General features: G+C 58.6%; 1 protein-coding gene and 1 non-coding gene across 2 annotated transcripts in view; both read right to left on the reverse strand.

Annotated features, from left to right (window-relative positions):
* The window catches only part of EP400 (E1A binding protein p400), a 74,605-nt gene that overhangs the window by 17,576 nt on the left and 43,825 nt on the right, over positions 1 to 13,204 (reverse strand). The window contains 14 exon segments of the mRNA XM_023537406.1: positions 599 to 834; positions 1,284 to 1,340; positions 1,466 to 1,602; positions 3,844 to 4,017; positions 4,163 to 4,404; positions 4,607 to 4,760; positions 4,845 to 4,889; positions 5,153 to 5,287; positions 5,908 to 5,991; positions 6,204 to 6,344; positions 9,044 to 9,187; positions 9,368 to 9,479; positions 11,509 to 11,705; positions 13,026 to 13,195. Coding sequence (XP_023393174.1) covers positions 599 to 834; positions 1,284 to 1,340; positions 1,466 to 1,602; positions 3,844 to 4,017; positions 4,163 to 4,404; positions 4,607 to 4,760; positions 4,845 to 4,889; positions 5,153 to 5,287; positions 5,908 to 5,991; positions 6,204 to 6,344; positions 9,044 to 9,187; positions 9,368 to 9,479; positions 11,509 to 11,705; positions 13,026 to 13,195 — 2,028 coding nt within the window.
* LOC111746447 lies at positions 11,973 to 12,104 on the reverse strand. The gene has a single exon (XR_002783114.1). It is a non-coding gene; the product is annotated as a small nucleolar RNA SNORA49 (small nucleolar RNA).

The raw sequence follows: 13,204 nt of genomic DNA on the forward strand, positions 1-13,204 counted from the left end.
CCGAGTGAAACACACAAAAGCTCCCCCGAGCCCCGGTGCCCCCATACGTCCCGCTCTTCCTCCCTCTAGTGCACCCTAATCACGTTGCATCCCAGCCCCCGCCTGAGATCCTCAGTCACCTCGCTGGTGTCCCCACCCTGGTACCACCCTGGGACCTCCCTGCTCCCCAATCTGCTGACCTGACTTCTAATGCCCCTTTGGCTCCACGTGCTTCCCACCCGCAGCTGCGGACTGACGTGGCTCGGCCCCCACCCGGAGGAGCGAGGCTGCAGCCCGACCGCCGCCTCTCAGCCGCCGTGCACTCCCGGCTGGGCCCTTTTGCGGGAGGACCCCTGCCCTCGGCTCTGCCAGGCTGAACCTATTCACCACAGGATGCACCCCGCCTCTGTAAGGTGCTCGGCGTTTGCCGTCCAAGGAGTAAATGGGAGGACAGACTGCGCCCATCTGGTTTGCTGCTGAACCCCGAGGCCCGCACAGTGTATGGATGATCCACTAACTTAATCCCCCAATGCGCATCCGACACCTGCTCTGTTCCTCTAGAACCCTCACCTGCATGGGGCTCAGACGCTGAACCATCCAGTAAAAGCGAGACCCTGACCTGCACTGTGAAGGACAACATAGTGCCCGGGGGCAGTTTTCGACAAGGTGAAGATGGTGACATGTGGGGGGGCCTTGGGACAGATGGCTGGGGAGGCACTGCCCAAAGGCAGGCTGCTGGCACTCAGGGAGGCCGGAAGGGGGGCTCTCCGCAGAGTGGCACCCAGCCATGTTCGGGCAATGGCGAAGACTGGAATCACGGGGGCAACTGGGTTCATCTGACCTGCATCCCCAACGCTTTCACGTGAAAAGTAACACTCAGAGAGGAGCAGGGACCGTGCCACAGGCGCCAGACTCTTCGGCGCTGCTGGTCCCTCTGCCCACTGCCTCCTCCCGCCTCCCACCTCCTCTCTCCTCTGAGGGATCACAGAGCAAGTACGCTCACCCCCAAACCAGGGAGATTTTTATGGAAAGGCCAGCAATGCATTTGCCAGATGAGAGGTGGGTGTGGGGAAGACAGGAGCAAGCCCTCCTGCCCTGTCTGAGTCCACCGGACCACGGACAGGGGACCCCCTGCCTGTGTGAACAACACCACCCTCCGCGACCCAGGCCCAGCTGCTCCGCTGCCTGCAGCTGATGGCGGGAGACGCCATTTGTACCAGTAGCCAGTAAACTTATTGGGTTTAAGAAAACACTGAAATCCCATCGTTTCCAAGAGAAAACTGCATGTCACAAAAACCAAGTACCTTTCTGCCAACACAGAGGCGTGCTTGGGGTTTTTCTGGAAGGGGTTCATGCCAAGCCTGCAGCACAAAAAGGAGACACGCGTCATCGAGGGAAGGCCACAGGGAACGCTGACGACAGATGAGGGAGTCTCGCCGCGGCACAGCTCAGGGCAAGACACCGGGCAGTGGGGACCCAGGCCTACAGAGGCTTGATGGGGGGGCTCCTCTTCCCGGCTGTCATCTTCATCAGGTCGAAGTGGCTCGTGTATAGCTGGGTATGCGTGGCATTCTCGTCCTGCGCGTACATCTGGCCTGTGCGCAGAGGGCGGTTGTTCTTACTCTGAAACGCAAGGGCGGGCAGCTCAGCTGGCAGGCAGTGGTCCTGCTGACTGGAGGCCACACGCCGAGCCTGTGATTAAGTCCCTCTTCCCGAGAACCAGCACAGAATAACAGACGACACAGTAACTGGCACCTGCCGGGGGCTGACGGTGCTCCACGGTCTGCCCCACCTTCCTTCCCGCATGTCACCTGAGAGAGCCTCCCGTTACTGGGGACGCAGAGCCCCGCCTTCGGCTGCAGAAGGAGGACGGACCTGTGACGCAGAGCCCGAGAGCCCCTTCACCGTGCGTCCCTGCGGGCCTCTGCCCACAGCGGGCGCCGAAGGGGCCTGATGGCCCAGGCTCTGCTTGGGAGCATCGGCGCTGCTTGTGACTGGGAACCTCGCTGCCCTGAGCCCCACGGCGAAACCCAGCGCCCCCTGCACCCATACGGCTTCACAGCAGCCCCTCGCACCACGCAGCAAGTTCTCGGCCCACGGGGCGGTGTGTGCAAGGCCAGCGGGCTCATCGTGACCGGGTCACGGCCAGGCCACCGAGCTCCTGGGTCCCTGCCCAGGCCCCTCTGCGGCGTCCCTCAGCTCTGCTCACTCCTGCACAGACCCAGACGGGAACTGAGACTCCTACAGTGAAGAGCCCCACACGTGCGATGGGCATGGGCGTGTGAGCGTGCACAGACACACCACGTCCTCCACGCGACACGGACACCTCCAGTCAAGGTGAGCCGACGTGAGGAGCAGACACAGAGCTGCTTCCCGAAGCCAGACCACCGTGCCCGCTCCCCGTGTTGAGGGCGGCGGAGAGGGGAGAACCAGGCCAGGCCTGTGAGAGCCAACCTGGGTGATGGGCCGGCCACAGCAGGCGAACCATCTGCGCGGTGAGGCGACCTCGTCAGTTCTGCCTGGGAGTGACGTGCTCCCTAGACAGCATGGGGCTGGCAGGGGCCTCGTGGGCGTCTCTCCTGCCAGCACAGCCCTCTGCCCACTGCCACCATCACAAGCTTCAGTGAGGCATGAGCAGGCTGTCCCCGCGGGTGGTGGCCTCTATAGCAAAGACGCAAATCCTCTGTAGAGCACAGGAGACTCCGTGCACTGCTGCCCAGGGCAGTGCCGACGTTCAGGAGCCTGCTCGGTGCCCAGGACCTCACCTGCACGCCACACGCCGCACGAGCCCTCTCTTCCCAGACCAGCTCCGCCCACCACTAACAGACGACAAGGCTCTTTCTCACATCAGTTTTCCGTGAGAAGACAATAGCAACCCTAAGAAATCCTTCCAGAACATAACAGGCCTTAGCAAGAATCCAGGAAGTCTCTGTGGCGAAGGCATCACGAGTAGTGGTCTCAGGAAAGCTTGCTCTTTTTCTTAGACAAAAAAGCCCCAAATGCTTTGGAAGAAACGTGTTTTGGACAGTGAAAACTGAGATGACGCAAAAGGTGGCTAGTGAGATAAGTAAGTCCCACAAATCAGAAGCACAAACAAAAGTTCATCACAGCACGGTGTCTGCCTCTGCGGCATTCGCCCGTCTTGCCACACGCAGAGGACGTGACTGTCGCTCCCGCTCTGACAGGACATCTATTACGGGAAATGACAATACCCGCCCAAAGGACACAGGCATGACCAGCACGCAGAGGCCTGCACGGAGCCGTGGACGTTGGCCCGAGGAGAGGCGAGTAGCCGAGGAGCAAGAAGGGAGTGGTGGCTGCGGGAAGACAGCGGCTGGAGACGTGGGAAGGGGCAGATTCGGCTCCAAAGAAACAAGAAAAGACACCTGCGTGGAGCCCTGCACTGGAGGCCTGGGCTCTGCGCTTCCTGGTGACAGACACCAGGTAGCCGGCCGTCCTGTGGTCAGCAGCATCCGTGATGCTCATAGCTGACTGGGACCAGGGTGTGCAGAGCGTGTCACACCAGTGCAAACGCCAAGAGGCCAGTGACAGCCCTGACAGACGTTTCTGCTGCTGGGCTTAACATCGTAGAGCTAACAGACTCGTCCACTCGCCCGGAGCAGGAGGGAGGGAGGGAGGGCCAAGCACCTGATGGTGCCCGGATGCACCAGGCAGCACGCAAAATTCTCTAGGCGACAAAGCAGACGCTCCATGTCGGGGCAATCCCAGGCCCTGGGACTCCCGCCCGCACTAGTCGTGGCCATTGGCAGCCGCACCCCAAGCCCTGTGCAGGCACAGCACAGGTGTGCACCGCACCAAAGCCTCTGGCGCCCGTGGAGCTGGGCGTCGCTGGGGCACGCTCACCTTCCCCTCCTCCCTGGGAATGAGCACGCTCTCGTAGCGGCTCCGGCACTGCTTGGAAGAGCGATAGATGCGGCTGCAGGAGTTGACGACGTCGCTGACGAGGTCCCAGTTGGGCGTGTGGGCCGGGGACACGACAGTGAGGTTCAGAGGCAGCTCCAGCAGCTGCTTCACGGCCTAGGGGACCAAGGTCAGGCATGAGATGAGCACGCTGAGTGCTGTCAGGGTCCTGCCTCCACAGCGGTCGGAATGACAGCGATGTCGCGTGGGGGAAGACAGCCTGCAGGAGGCACACCCTGCCGGCAGGAGCCCGCGTGCTCACCTGCAGCAGCGCCCAGTCCTCGCTGACCAGCCACTCGGGGTTGTCGGGGCCCGATTCGGTGGCCGGCTTGGCGAACGTTGGCAGGGGCTTGGCGAACTGCGTCTGCTGCTTCAGCAGCATGTTCTTCTTCTGCTCCTTCCCCTCCCGCCGCATCTTCAACAGGCCCGGGGTGGCGCGGTCAAACAGTGACCGCGGGGGCACGACCACCTCCCCATGCCGCTGCTTCTTCTTCCTGCCCGCAGCTGAACAGAGAGGCGGCTCAGCACAGTGGCCCCAGAGCCCAGCGTCCCCCGAGGGCGGGGGGCCGACCCAGAGGCCTGTCTCCGAGGCGCCTGGTTAAAGCCTGCTCCTGCTTTAGTGCCAGCCAGGGCTGCAGTGGAAAGGCCCCTCCCTGCTCACGGGAACAAAGCCGGTGACGTGGGGGCGTGGCTGGCGGGTGAGCACCTGAGGGATCTGTCTTGTGTCGCCTGCGCTCCCTCCTCACGTACACGGGCGGCAGCTTAGACTCGGGGATTGGCGTGGCCTCATAGGTGAGACACACAACTGGGTCGACATAGACGTCGCTGTCGTCCTGCGGGGGCGTGGGCGGGGTCCAGAGCTGCGTGGAGAAGGGGAGCCCGTGAGTGAGTGGTCTGCCTCACGGGAGGGAGCCAGCCCCAGACAGAGGGGATGAAGCGCTCACCGGCATGACCTCGGTCTGCCCGTCAGCACCTTCGTAGATGTATTCCTACGGGAAAGGGGAAATTTCTCAATGTGAATCTGTTTCGTCATTCAAGCCACACGTGACATACTTTCACAAGTTCTCGAAATAAGGGTGACAGCCCTCACTGAGTGTAAGACTGACGATGCCCTGGAATCACAGCTGGCAGTGCCACTGGGGGAAAAGCCAACATGTAACCGAAAATCATGAAACGGGTCTTCCGGAACCCGGCGCAGCTGTCGCGACGCGCGGGGCTTGCGCGGGGGAAACGCGTGGCCCCGGCCACGTACCGCGTTGTAGGCGTCCTCCCTGGTGTAGGTGAGCAGCTGCTCCTGCTCCTGCTCCCGCAGCGCCCTGGCCTCTGCCTCTCGCAGCACCCGCAGGTTCTGGGCCTCCCAGGCCGTCACCGCAGTCAGCACGGTGTCCTGCTGGGAGACCACAGGCTCGGACAGTACACTCCTGGCACCGTCCCACCCCGGGCTCCCACTGGCCTGTCCCCTCCCCTCTCGCCTTGAGCACTGGTCGTGCTCAAATAAGGGAACCTCTGCTTCTGTCACAAGTCCCCTTCCTAGCTGTGATTACTCATCTCCAGAATGTCCCTGTGTTCCCAACACAGCGCTCACATCAACCCCTATGCGGCTTCAAAACACATTAAACCAGCGGTCCCCAACCTTTGTGGCACCAGGGACCAGTGTGCCTATGAGAATCTAATGCCTGAGGACCTGAGGTGGAGCTGAGGCTGCGATGCCGGCACTGGGGAGAGGCTGTGAATACAGATGAAGCTTCGCTCGCTCGCCCGCCACTCACCTCCTGCTATGTGGCCTGGTCCCTAACAGGCCATGGACTAGTACCAGTCCACAGCCCGGGGGATGGGGACCCCTGCATAAACCTCGGGGTATCCGAGACATCACTGTCAGGTAGCTTCTGCACTGCTGGATCGCCTTCTATTACCGTGATTTGAGGCGAGTGGCACTGACTTCAAACCAAACAGAACACTGAAGAACGTGAGATTCTCATGTGTCCGGATAAGAAGTTCAGCTCTTACCTCGCTACTTCTCTCTTTTTCGTGATCGATGGAAGTATGGAAAAATTCCAGGTAATTCAAAGCGTATTTTTCAATTGGTGTAAGCTGTTTCAAAAATATGTTTTTTTCAATATGGTTAACAACAAGTTAACAAGGTCGTTTAATTCCTTACAACACTCTACTGACACCAGACTCAAAAGAGTGTTTATTCTTAGCCAAAATAAACAGTAAATATTTTGCAAAAGGGTCAAAATTTAAGAATATTTAGCTGTAAAGAAAAACACTAAATTAAGGCAGAAAAGCGAAAATGCCCAGACCTGTCCCATAAAGTCAGCCAACTCCTCCAACTGCGAGGGCGCCTCGTCCCGCCCGGAGCCGCCCGAGTCCGGGGACCCGGGCACAGCCTCCTCCGTGGGCTTCTGCGCGTCCTCCTCCAGGTACTCGATGCTCTTCAGGGCCTGAAGGGGTCACGGGTTGAGACAATACTGCGCTGGTGTGTTTTTAGGTTTTAAATCAAGGGGTTCTGAGAAAGGGCCAAGCTATGCAAAGCTGAAAGAGGCTCCGCTGCACACAGCGCCCCAGGTGCCATGTCCATCCCTCAGAGCCCTGCCCACATGGGGCCACGGCGCCGAGGGGACAGGAGATGAATGTGAGGCAGTCATCGCCACGCTAGTGGGGGGGAGGCACCGTGGGCAGGCATGTGGACACACACAACGAAACTCTGAGCAGAGCAAGATGGGTGCCTAATCTCACGGCGACACCCATTAACAGCCACAGGGCCTGAACCAGCAGAAGAGCTGTCCACACACCAGTGGAGGTGAATCGCCCAACATCAAAGCAGCCAAAAACGGGTCCATGGAAGACGGGGCACAGGTGATGACAGACATGCAAGCAGCATCATCACAGATCAGAAAGTGCAAGTCAAAGGAGACAGACACGCCACTGTGCGCCTATCCCAACAGCCGGGAGCACACACCTGATGGATGTGGCAGATGTAGAGACGTGGTTAGAGAGTGTCAACGAACACCTGGCACACCCTCTTCTCAAGGTAATCTGGCACAATCTGCAAAGTCTGAAAATACAGCCCTGCCTCACAGCACGTGAGGAATCGTTTCAGACATGCCCCAAACGTGAAGACAGAAACGCAAACGTCCGGAAGAAACAGAGCACCCAGCACGCTGACCTTGGGGCGTGCAGCAGCCCTCACACGGAACGAGCGCCCTGTGCAGGATACAGACCGGCAGCTGAACGGCAGGCATTAGGACGAAGGATTTCTGCTCAAGGGAAGCATCGAGAAGGCAAACCCGACTGGGGGAAGATTCCAACTGAGCCCAACAAGGCCTCGTATCCAGAACACGTCAGGAACCCACCAAGTCGCTGAGACTGACGGCCCGACTAAGAAGGCAGAGCAGAGGTGTGAGCAGACGCTTCGGAACACGCCCCGCCTGCCCACGGCCACGGCAGGCGCGCAGACCCGTGCGCCTACAGCAGTGCACAGACCAAACCGGGGGCCCAGCACGAGGCCACTGGCCGCGCCATGGCTCCGGGACAGCGTGCAGCCACTGCACCACTCCTGCACTGCCAGCAGGACGGCAGGTAGCACGGCCACCTCAGGAAACTGTTGGCAGCATCTGTCCCTGTCACGCGTGCTGACGTGCAGGGACTTCACCCCAAACCACGGCCATCAGAAAGGCGCCGCGTCTCTACCAAAAGACAGGTGGAAGCAATCACAGAAGCCCCACTCAAAACACCGTCCACCGGCAAGTGTCGTGTGGCGAGGAGCACGAGCACCACTGCACAGGACACGAGGCGTCCTGCCGAGTCCCAGGGCTGCACACAGTCAGAGGCAGTGCTGGAGGCCCCGGTGGGAGGGCGGGTGCTTCCGGGCCGCTGGCTCCGGGCTCCCCATGGGGCAGCTGGGGCGCAGGCCTGACGGGCGCTCCTGCACAGCCCCGCCTGCCCTCCACGCACAGACCCCACGACACGCAGCTCTCTGCCAGAAAGCCACGGCTACGCCCGCGCCCGGGGTGTGGGACGGAGGGGCCACCCTGACCCTCACCCTTGTCCACACAGCCCATCGACTCCACCATCCAAAGTCCTTCCAGCCTCCCCGCTCCCCTCTGTCTACACAAGTCTACACACGACCACACTGCAGCCAGCCGTGATACCGCTACTGGCCTCTGGACTGGTTCCCAATCTGGTCTCAACATGGCACCAAATGATCATTCTAATGAACACGTCCAGCCAGCCTCATCTCCGTCACCCAGTCAGCCCCCAGCCCCGCTGCTCGGCACTGCATATCACATGGTGAGGACACGACCTGGTGTCCTCACCTGCTGACTTGTCTCTTTCCTCCCTACAGCACAAGCTTCACAGAGAATGAGATTCCTTTCTCTTCTCAATAGTATGTCCCCATTGCCTAGGACAGTGCCTGACACAGTAACTAACACCTTCAAACAACACGTCTGAGAATCCCAGTGTCAAGACGCCACGCTGCTCTGAAGAACACAAAGCAGCACCTACGTGCCGACATGCTGCATCTCCAAGGAGCACCGAGAAGGGTCAGCAGTGTGCAGCCCGCCCACACCTGGCACGCACACGCACACCCTGGTGCACATCCTTCCTCTGGGAACCCGCGACGGGTTTAGCAGGGGTTGGACGGTCACCCCGGGAGAGAATCTGTTCTCCCCACTGTCCTCGCATGCTGGAGGCCCTTTTCCAACCTCGCGCATATGGCACCGATTGCTAAGAGAACAGGGTAGGCCCCTGTCCCTCCTGACACAGAACTGAGAGACATTTCTGTGAGGGACACGACACATGAAGGCCCCAGACGGTGGCTGTGAGGGTGCGTGAGAGGTTGGCTTCTCACTATAAATTCTCGAAACTTTTACCACGTGCACTGATGGCTTCTCTATCAGAACCGGACAGTCCACTTCCAAAAATGAAAGCGGCGCGACAAGCCCTTCTCCCTGGGGTACCCCAGTGCCATGAAAACGAGGAGGGCGGGCACGTGCACCCTGAAGCTTCCCAGGGGGCCGGCGCAGCGTGGCCTCATGCAGGAGGACCCCGAGGAGCCCAGGCCAGCGAGAGCAGAGGCGTTGGGCTGGGCAGACAGCTCTGTGGCCATACCTATGGGGCCGGCTCCGCGCGCCCTCACCTCTATGAAAGGCCGTGCGATTTTGGGTGCGATGGTTTCTGTGACAGAAGGTTCCTGGGAAAGGACAACGAACTCCTCAGCTTTGACGGGGAAGCCGGCGTCATCCATGGGTGAGTACACCTCAAAAAGCTCCTGGATGGTCCGCTGAAGAGAAATGCATGTCACTCTCCGGGAAGGAAGGAAGGAAGGAAGGGATCTGTGCCCGAATGAGCTTGAGAACGCGTGGCTGGAAATCTGGCAGGTGCCCCCTCACCACGTGCCTTACGGGTGCCTGTGTCCGGCCCCATGCGGCAGCCCTCCCCGTGGACCCTGCAGACACGGTACCTGCGTCAGGAACGCCATGGAGTAGTCATTTCCCTGTGCAGCCACTTCTCGGATCAAGTCTTTGGTCCCATTTTTCAACAATTTCTCTTCAATGGAATTGCCGCTCACAAGCCTACAAACAAAGCACACGCGTACACGCAGTGACAGATAAGTCATCTGGACCACAGGGACACCGTGAGCAGCCCAGCGCAGACCGCCGGAGAGAACACGGCCCTTGCGGGCTTCCGAAGCACGAGCCGCAATGCTCAGCACGCAGGCGTCCACCACCCCCTCCCATCAGTCCCGCCACGTCCCTGCCTGCCGCGCAGCAGGGCTGGCCCGGGAAGGCCCCCACGCAGCCCGTCTGCCTGCCCTGCCGTCTTCCCCCGCCGGCCTCCAGGAGCATCTGGAGTGCCGTCTCCAAGGCGATAGATAACCTGGCGCGCACTCACACAGGCGAGCGGCACCGCCTGCTCCGCTGCATGCTCATCTGCACACTACCTCGACCCCAAATGGACCCAGGTTTCTGGTGGCTGCTCGATGCCCAGGAATGGACGCCCCCAGGTCCTGCTTCACGCCTCCTGAACACGCTGCAGTCACCGCTCTGACCTGTGGGCAGACTCCCGGGCAGGGTAACGCTGGGGCCAAGAGCATGTGCAGTTTGTACGGCAAGACCTTGCCGAAATGCTTTCAGAATGGTGAGACACCCCACGGCCTGGGTTCCCTGCCCTGGTGCTGCCAGCCGGTGTGCCCTTACTGTTCTCTCACGTGCCCCAGACAGGTGCTCCAGTTAGACCACAGCTTGCCTCGCCATGCTCGCCCCAGGCTGGGCGCTCTGCTCACAGCACCACTCATCTGTCCCCGATCCAAAGCGCTGTGACGCAGCCCCAGCGCTTGGAGCAGTCCTAGGGCACGGGCAGCACCACGGCCTCCCTGCATCGTTCTGCCACTCCCGGGCACCTTTCACTCCACTACACCTCAGAAACTATCTCACCAACTGCGCAGCTGTGCACGGACACGCACCGACACCATAAATACGGTTTCCACTAAAGTATTTGGAATTGTGATGTCGCGCTGTGGAAACTTCACGTTTTTATGAACTGGGTGTTCCTGCCCAAGAACATGGCACACCCTTCCACTCACGACGTCTCGTATGCACTCCCCCCTACAGTTTTACGCCCGTCTCACACACCTTGCGCCTCCACCGCTAAGATCACTCACTCCCCAGCGTGGTCAGATGGCTCCTGAGAATGAAGTATTGTCCATTTCTACCCAGTAACTGCTGAAGGGCCAGCGACGAGGAGGGGCTACACGGCGCAACGCTATTCATTTAATATAAGTGATGGATCTAATTTAGATTCCTTGGCATAGAAATACACTCAAAATACACTGCTTAAAATGGGGAGATTACAAAATAAGACTGATGGCAGGAGCCACCTAAAAAACTAGGAAATGTGTAGAAAGACGTGCAAGAAAACGTCACTGTTAACTGTGCGGTACACTCACTTTTTTCCTATATACTTTCTTGGTTTTTTAAATGAACAAGTAACACATCTATAACGGAAAAGTAACAACAAAGCTACATAGGTACAGCATTGGGATGAGCGCGTCCTGCTGGAAACAGCGAGCAGTTACGAGCGCGGGCCAGGGTTTGTCCCGGGCCAGCCGCCACCTGGGAGACTTCATGCCAGGGACTACCAACCAGCCACAAAAGTGGTAGAATTCCACGAGAAGGGGCACAAGATAATAAGCAACGGAATGCAGACCACTACGTCCCTGCCGTTAAACACTTCCGGTTTAGAAACAGAGTAGAGTCTTCTCCGTTTTCCTCGATTACATATGTTTGGCCAGTTCTAGGATTTAAGTTCTTTCCATGGCCAATTCATTAACAGATCATTTACATTTGACAGTAAGCAGAACGGCCTGAGATTTAAGTCATGCTTTTAAGGCTCTGGCACTCTAGAATAACGCACACTGGGAGAACGGCTGGTTACAGCTGAGCAACATGACAACTGTAGTTCCAAGCAAACTACACTGTATCTCAACCAAATGGTACCACTAAAGAAAGAACAAAGAGCAAGACTGTCAGTTGGCGTGAAGGAAAAATAAACCAAGCTTGGTAGAAACTTCCAGGGCACTGCGGAGTGCTATGCGGACCTCACCTGTATATGTGCACGTCCCGGCGCCTCCCGATCCTGTCGCACCACTCCTGGGCCTGGGCATCCAGCACGGGGTTCAGGTCGTTGTCGTAGAATACCACCGCGTCTGCCTCCACCAGGCTCACGCCTGGAGCGCGGCTGTGAGTGGAGAGAATGGCACAGAAAACCCGCCTGTCTCTGTTGAAACTCCTCACCAGCTCCTACGACGAGATAAAACCCTCGAGTGAGGATCCCTGGCGAACGCCGGGAAGCCTTTGAGACGTTCCGATGCTCACTGGCCAAGCTCTGTTCTGTAAGCAGACGCTGTGCTGTTTCCACACTCACAGCACATCAGAGTTCAGCATCTCATCCCGGATCTTTTGTGCACATGCATCCTCCCACTTACTGGTCACAAACACCTTTACACACGTTTAAATCACACGAGTCATCACTCACCAAAAGGAAACGTCAGATTCTGTGTGACAAGTGCTGTCAGCTCAATTTGTAGGCCCCACAAGAAAACAGCGTATTCCTGGGGAGGGATCTGTGCTTTTTCATGTACCCCCAGGCAATGGCAGGGCACTTTATAGCAAAAAGGCCCTGGGGTAAGGCTGAGGGAGCAGGACCCAACCCAAAGAGAAGCCCCTCCACCCACACAGGGTCAGGAGCCGACATGGCTTCACCCGAACCGTCTCTTCTGCAAATAACTCAGCACCCAAATGGAATACGATAGATGAACGATGTCTTCTTTCGACAAGTCCCACATATGATTTGTTATGTCACCACCAAGGAAACCTGTCCACGGACAGCAGTGTGCCTCCTTCCGGGCCCCTCGGCCTGTGTGCACTGCGTGCGGTCCTGCGTGTGCTGTGTACCATGACGTGGGCCACACGACCAACAGGCCAGCAGCTCACTTTCTGCAGGCGGGAACATTCCACCATGCTGCCCAACCTGTCGCGAGATGCCGTGGACGGTGTACGTCCCGGCGCCGCCCAGCCCTCCGGCACACACACATCTTGTCTGCCGTCCTCTACTGCCGGGCCTGGGCCCCGGCCCCGACTGGGAGGCGTGACCAGCCCTTCTGCAGGGAAATCTGGAAGGAGTGGGCCCGCATAAAGAACTACTGGGCCAAGCACACGTCCACTTCCGAGGTTCACAACCCAAAAACCATGACTGCCTTCCAGAAAGCTGTCCCAACTTGCCTGCTAGCAGTGGTGTGTGAGATGCTGCTGCATCTGATCCAGATACCCTTAGCCAATGTGACCCATAAAAACAGGCACAGGGCTTTAAATCTGCATTTCTTTAACAGTAAATTAGTCTGGACAGTTCTCGCCTTTCCACCCCACTATCTCCTGAAGGAAATCAATCTTGTCCTGTAGTGGCTCCATGTTCCCAGTTGTGACACTGCAACATCTAGCCGACTGGATGGAGCTTAAGACTCACCGAAGCCCATGACATCAGGCATTCCCCTTCGTCTGCAAGGGTCACAAGAACACCGAGCTCACACAGCTGGTGGCCGAGGTGAACAACTGCTTTCCTACCTGCCGCTGCTCGCCGCTGGCGTTCTCGTCGATCCTCGTGTAGGTGAGATGGTGGAAGTTCAAGAACACCTCCAAGATGTCTAACATCAGCACCATCTGGGACAGGATCAGCACTCGACGCCCTTCCGACTTCAGCTTCTGCAGGAGGATCGCCAAGGCCTCCAACTTCCCTAGGAGAG

Source organism: Pteropus vampyrus, unplaced genomic scaffold (genome assembly GCF_000151845.1).
Source record: "Pteropus vampyrus isolate Shadow unplaced genomic scaffold, Pvam_2.0 Scaffold189, whole genome shotgun sequence".
Taxonomy (NCBI): Eukaryota; Metazoa; Chordata; class Mammalia; order Chiroptera; family Pteropodidae; genus Pteropus; species Pteropus vampyrus.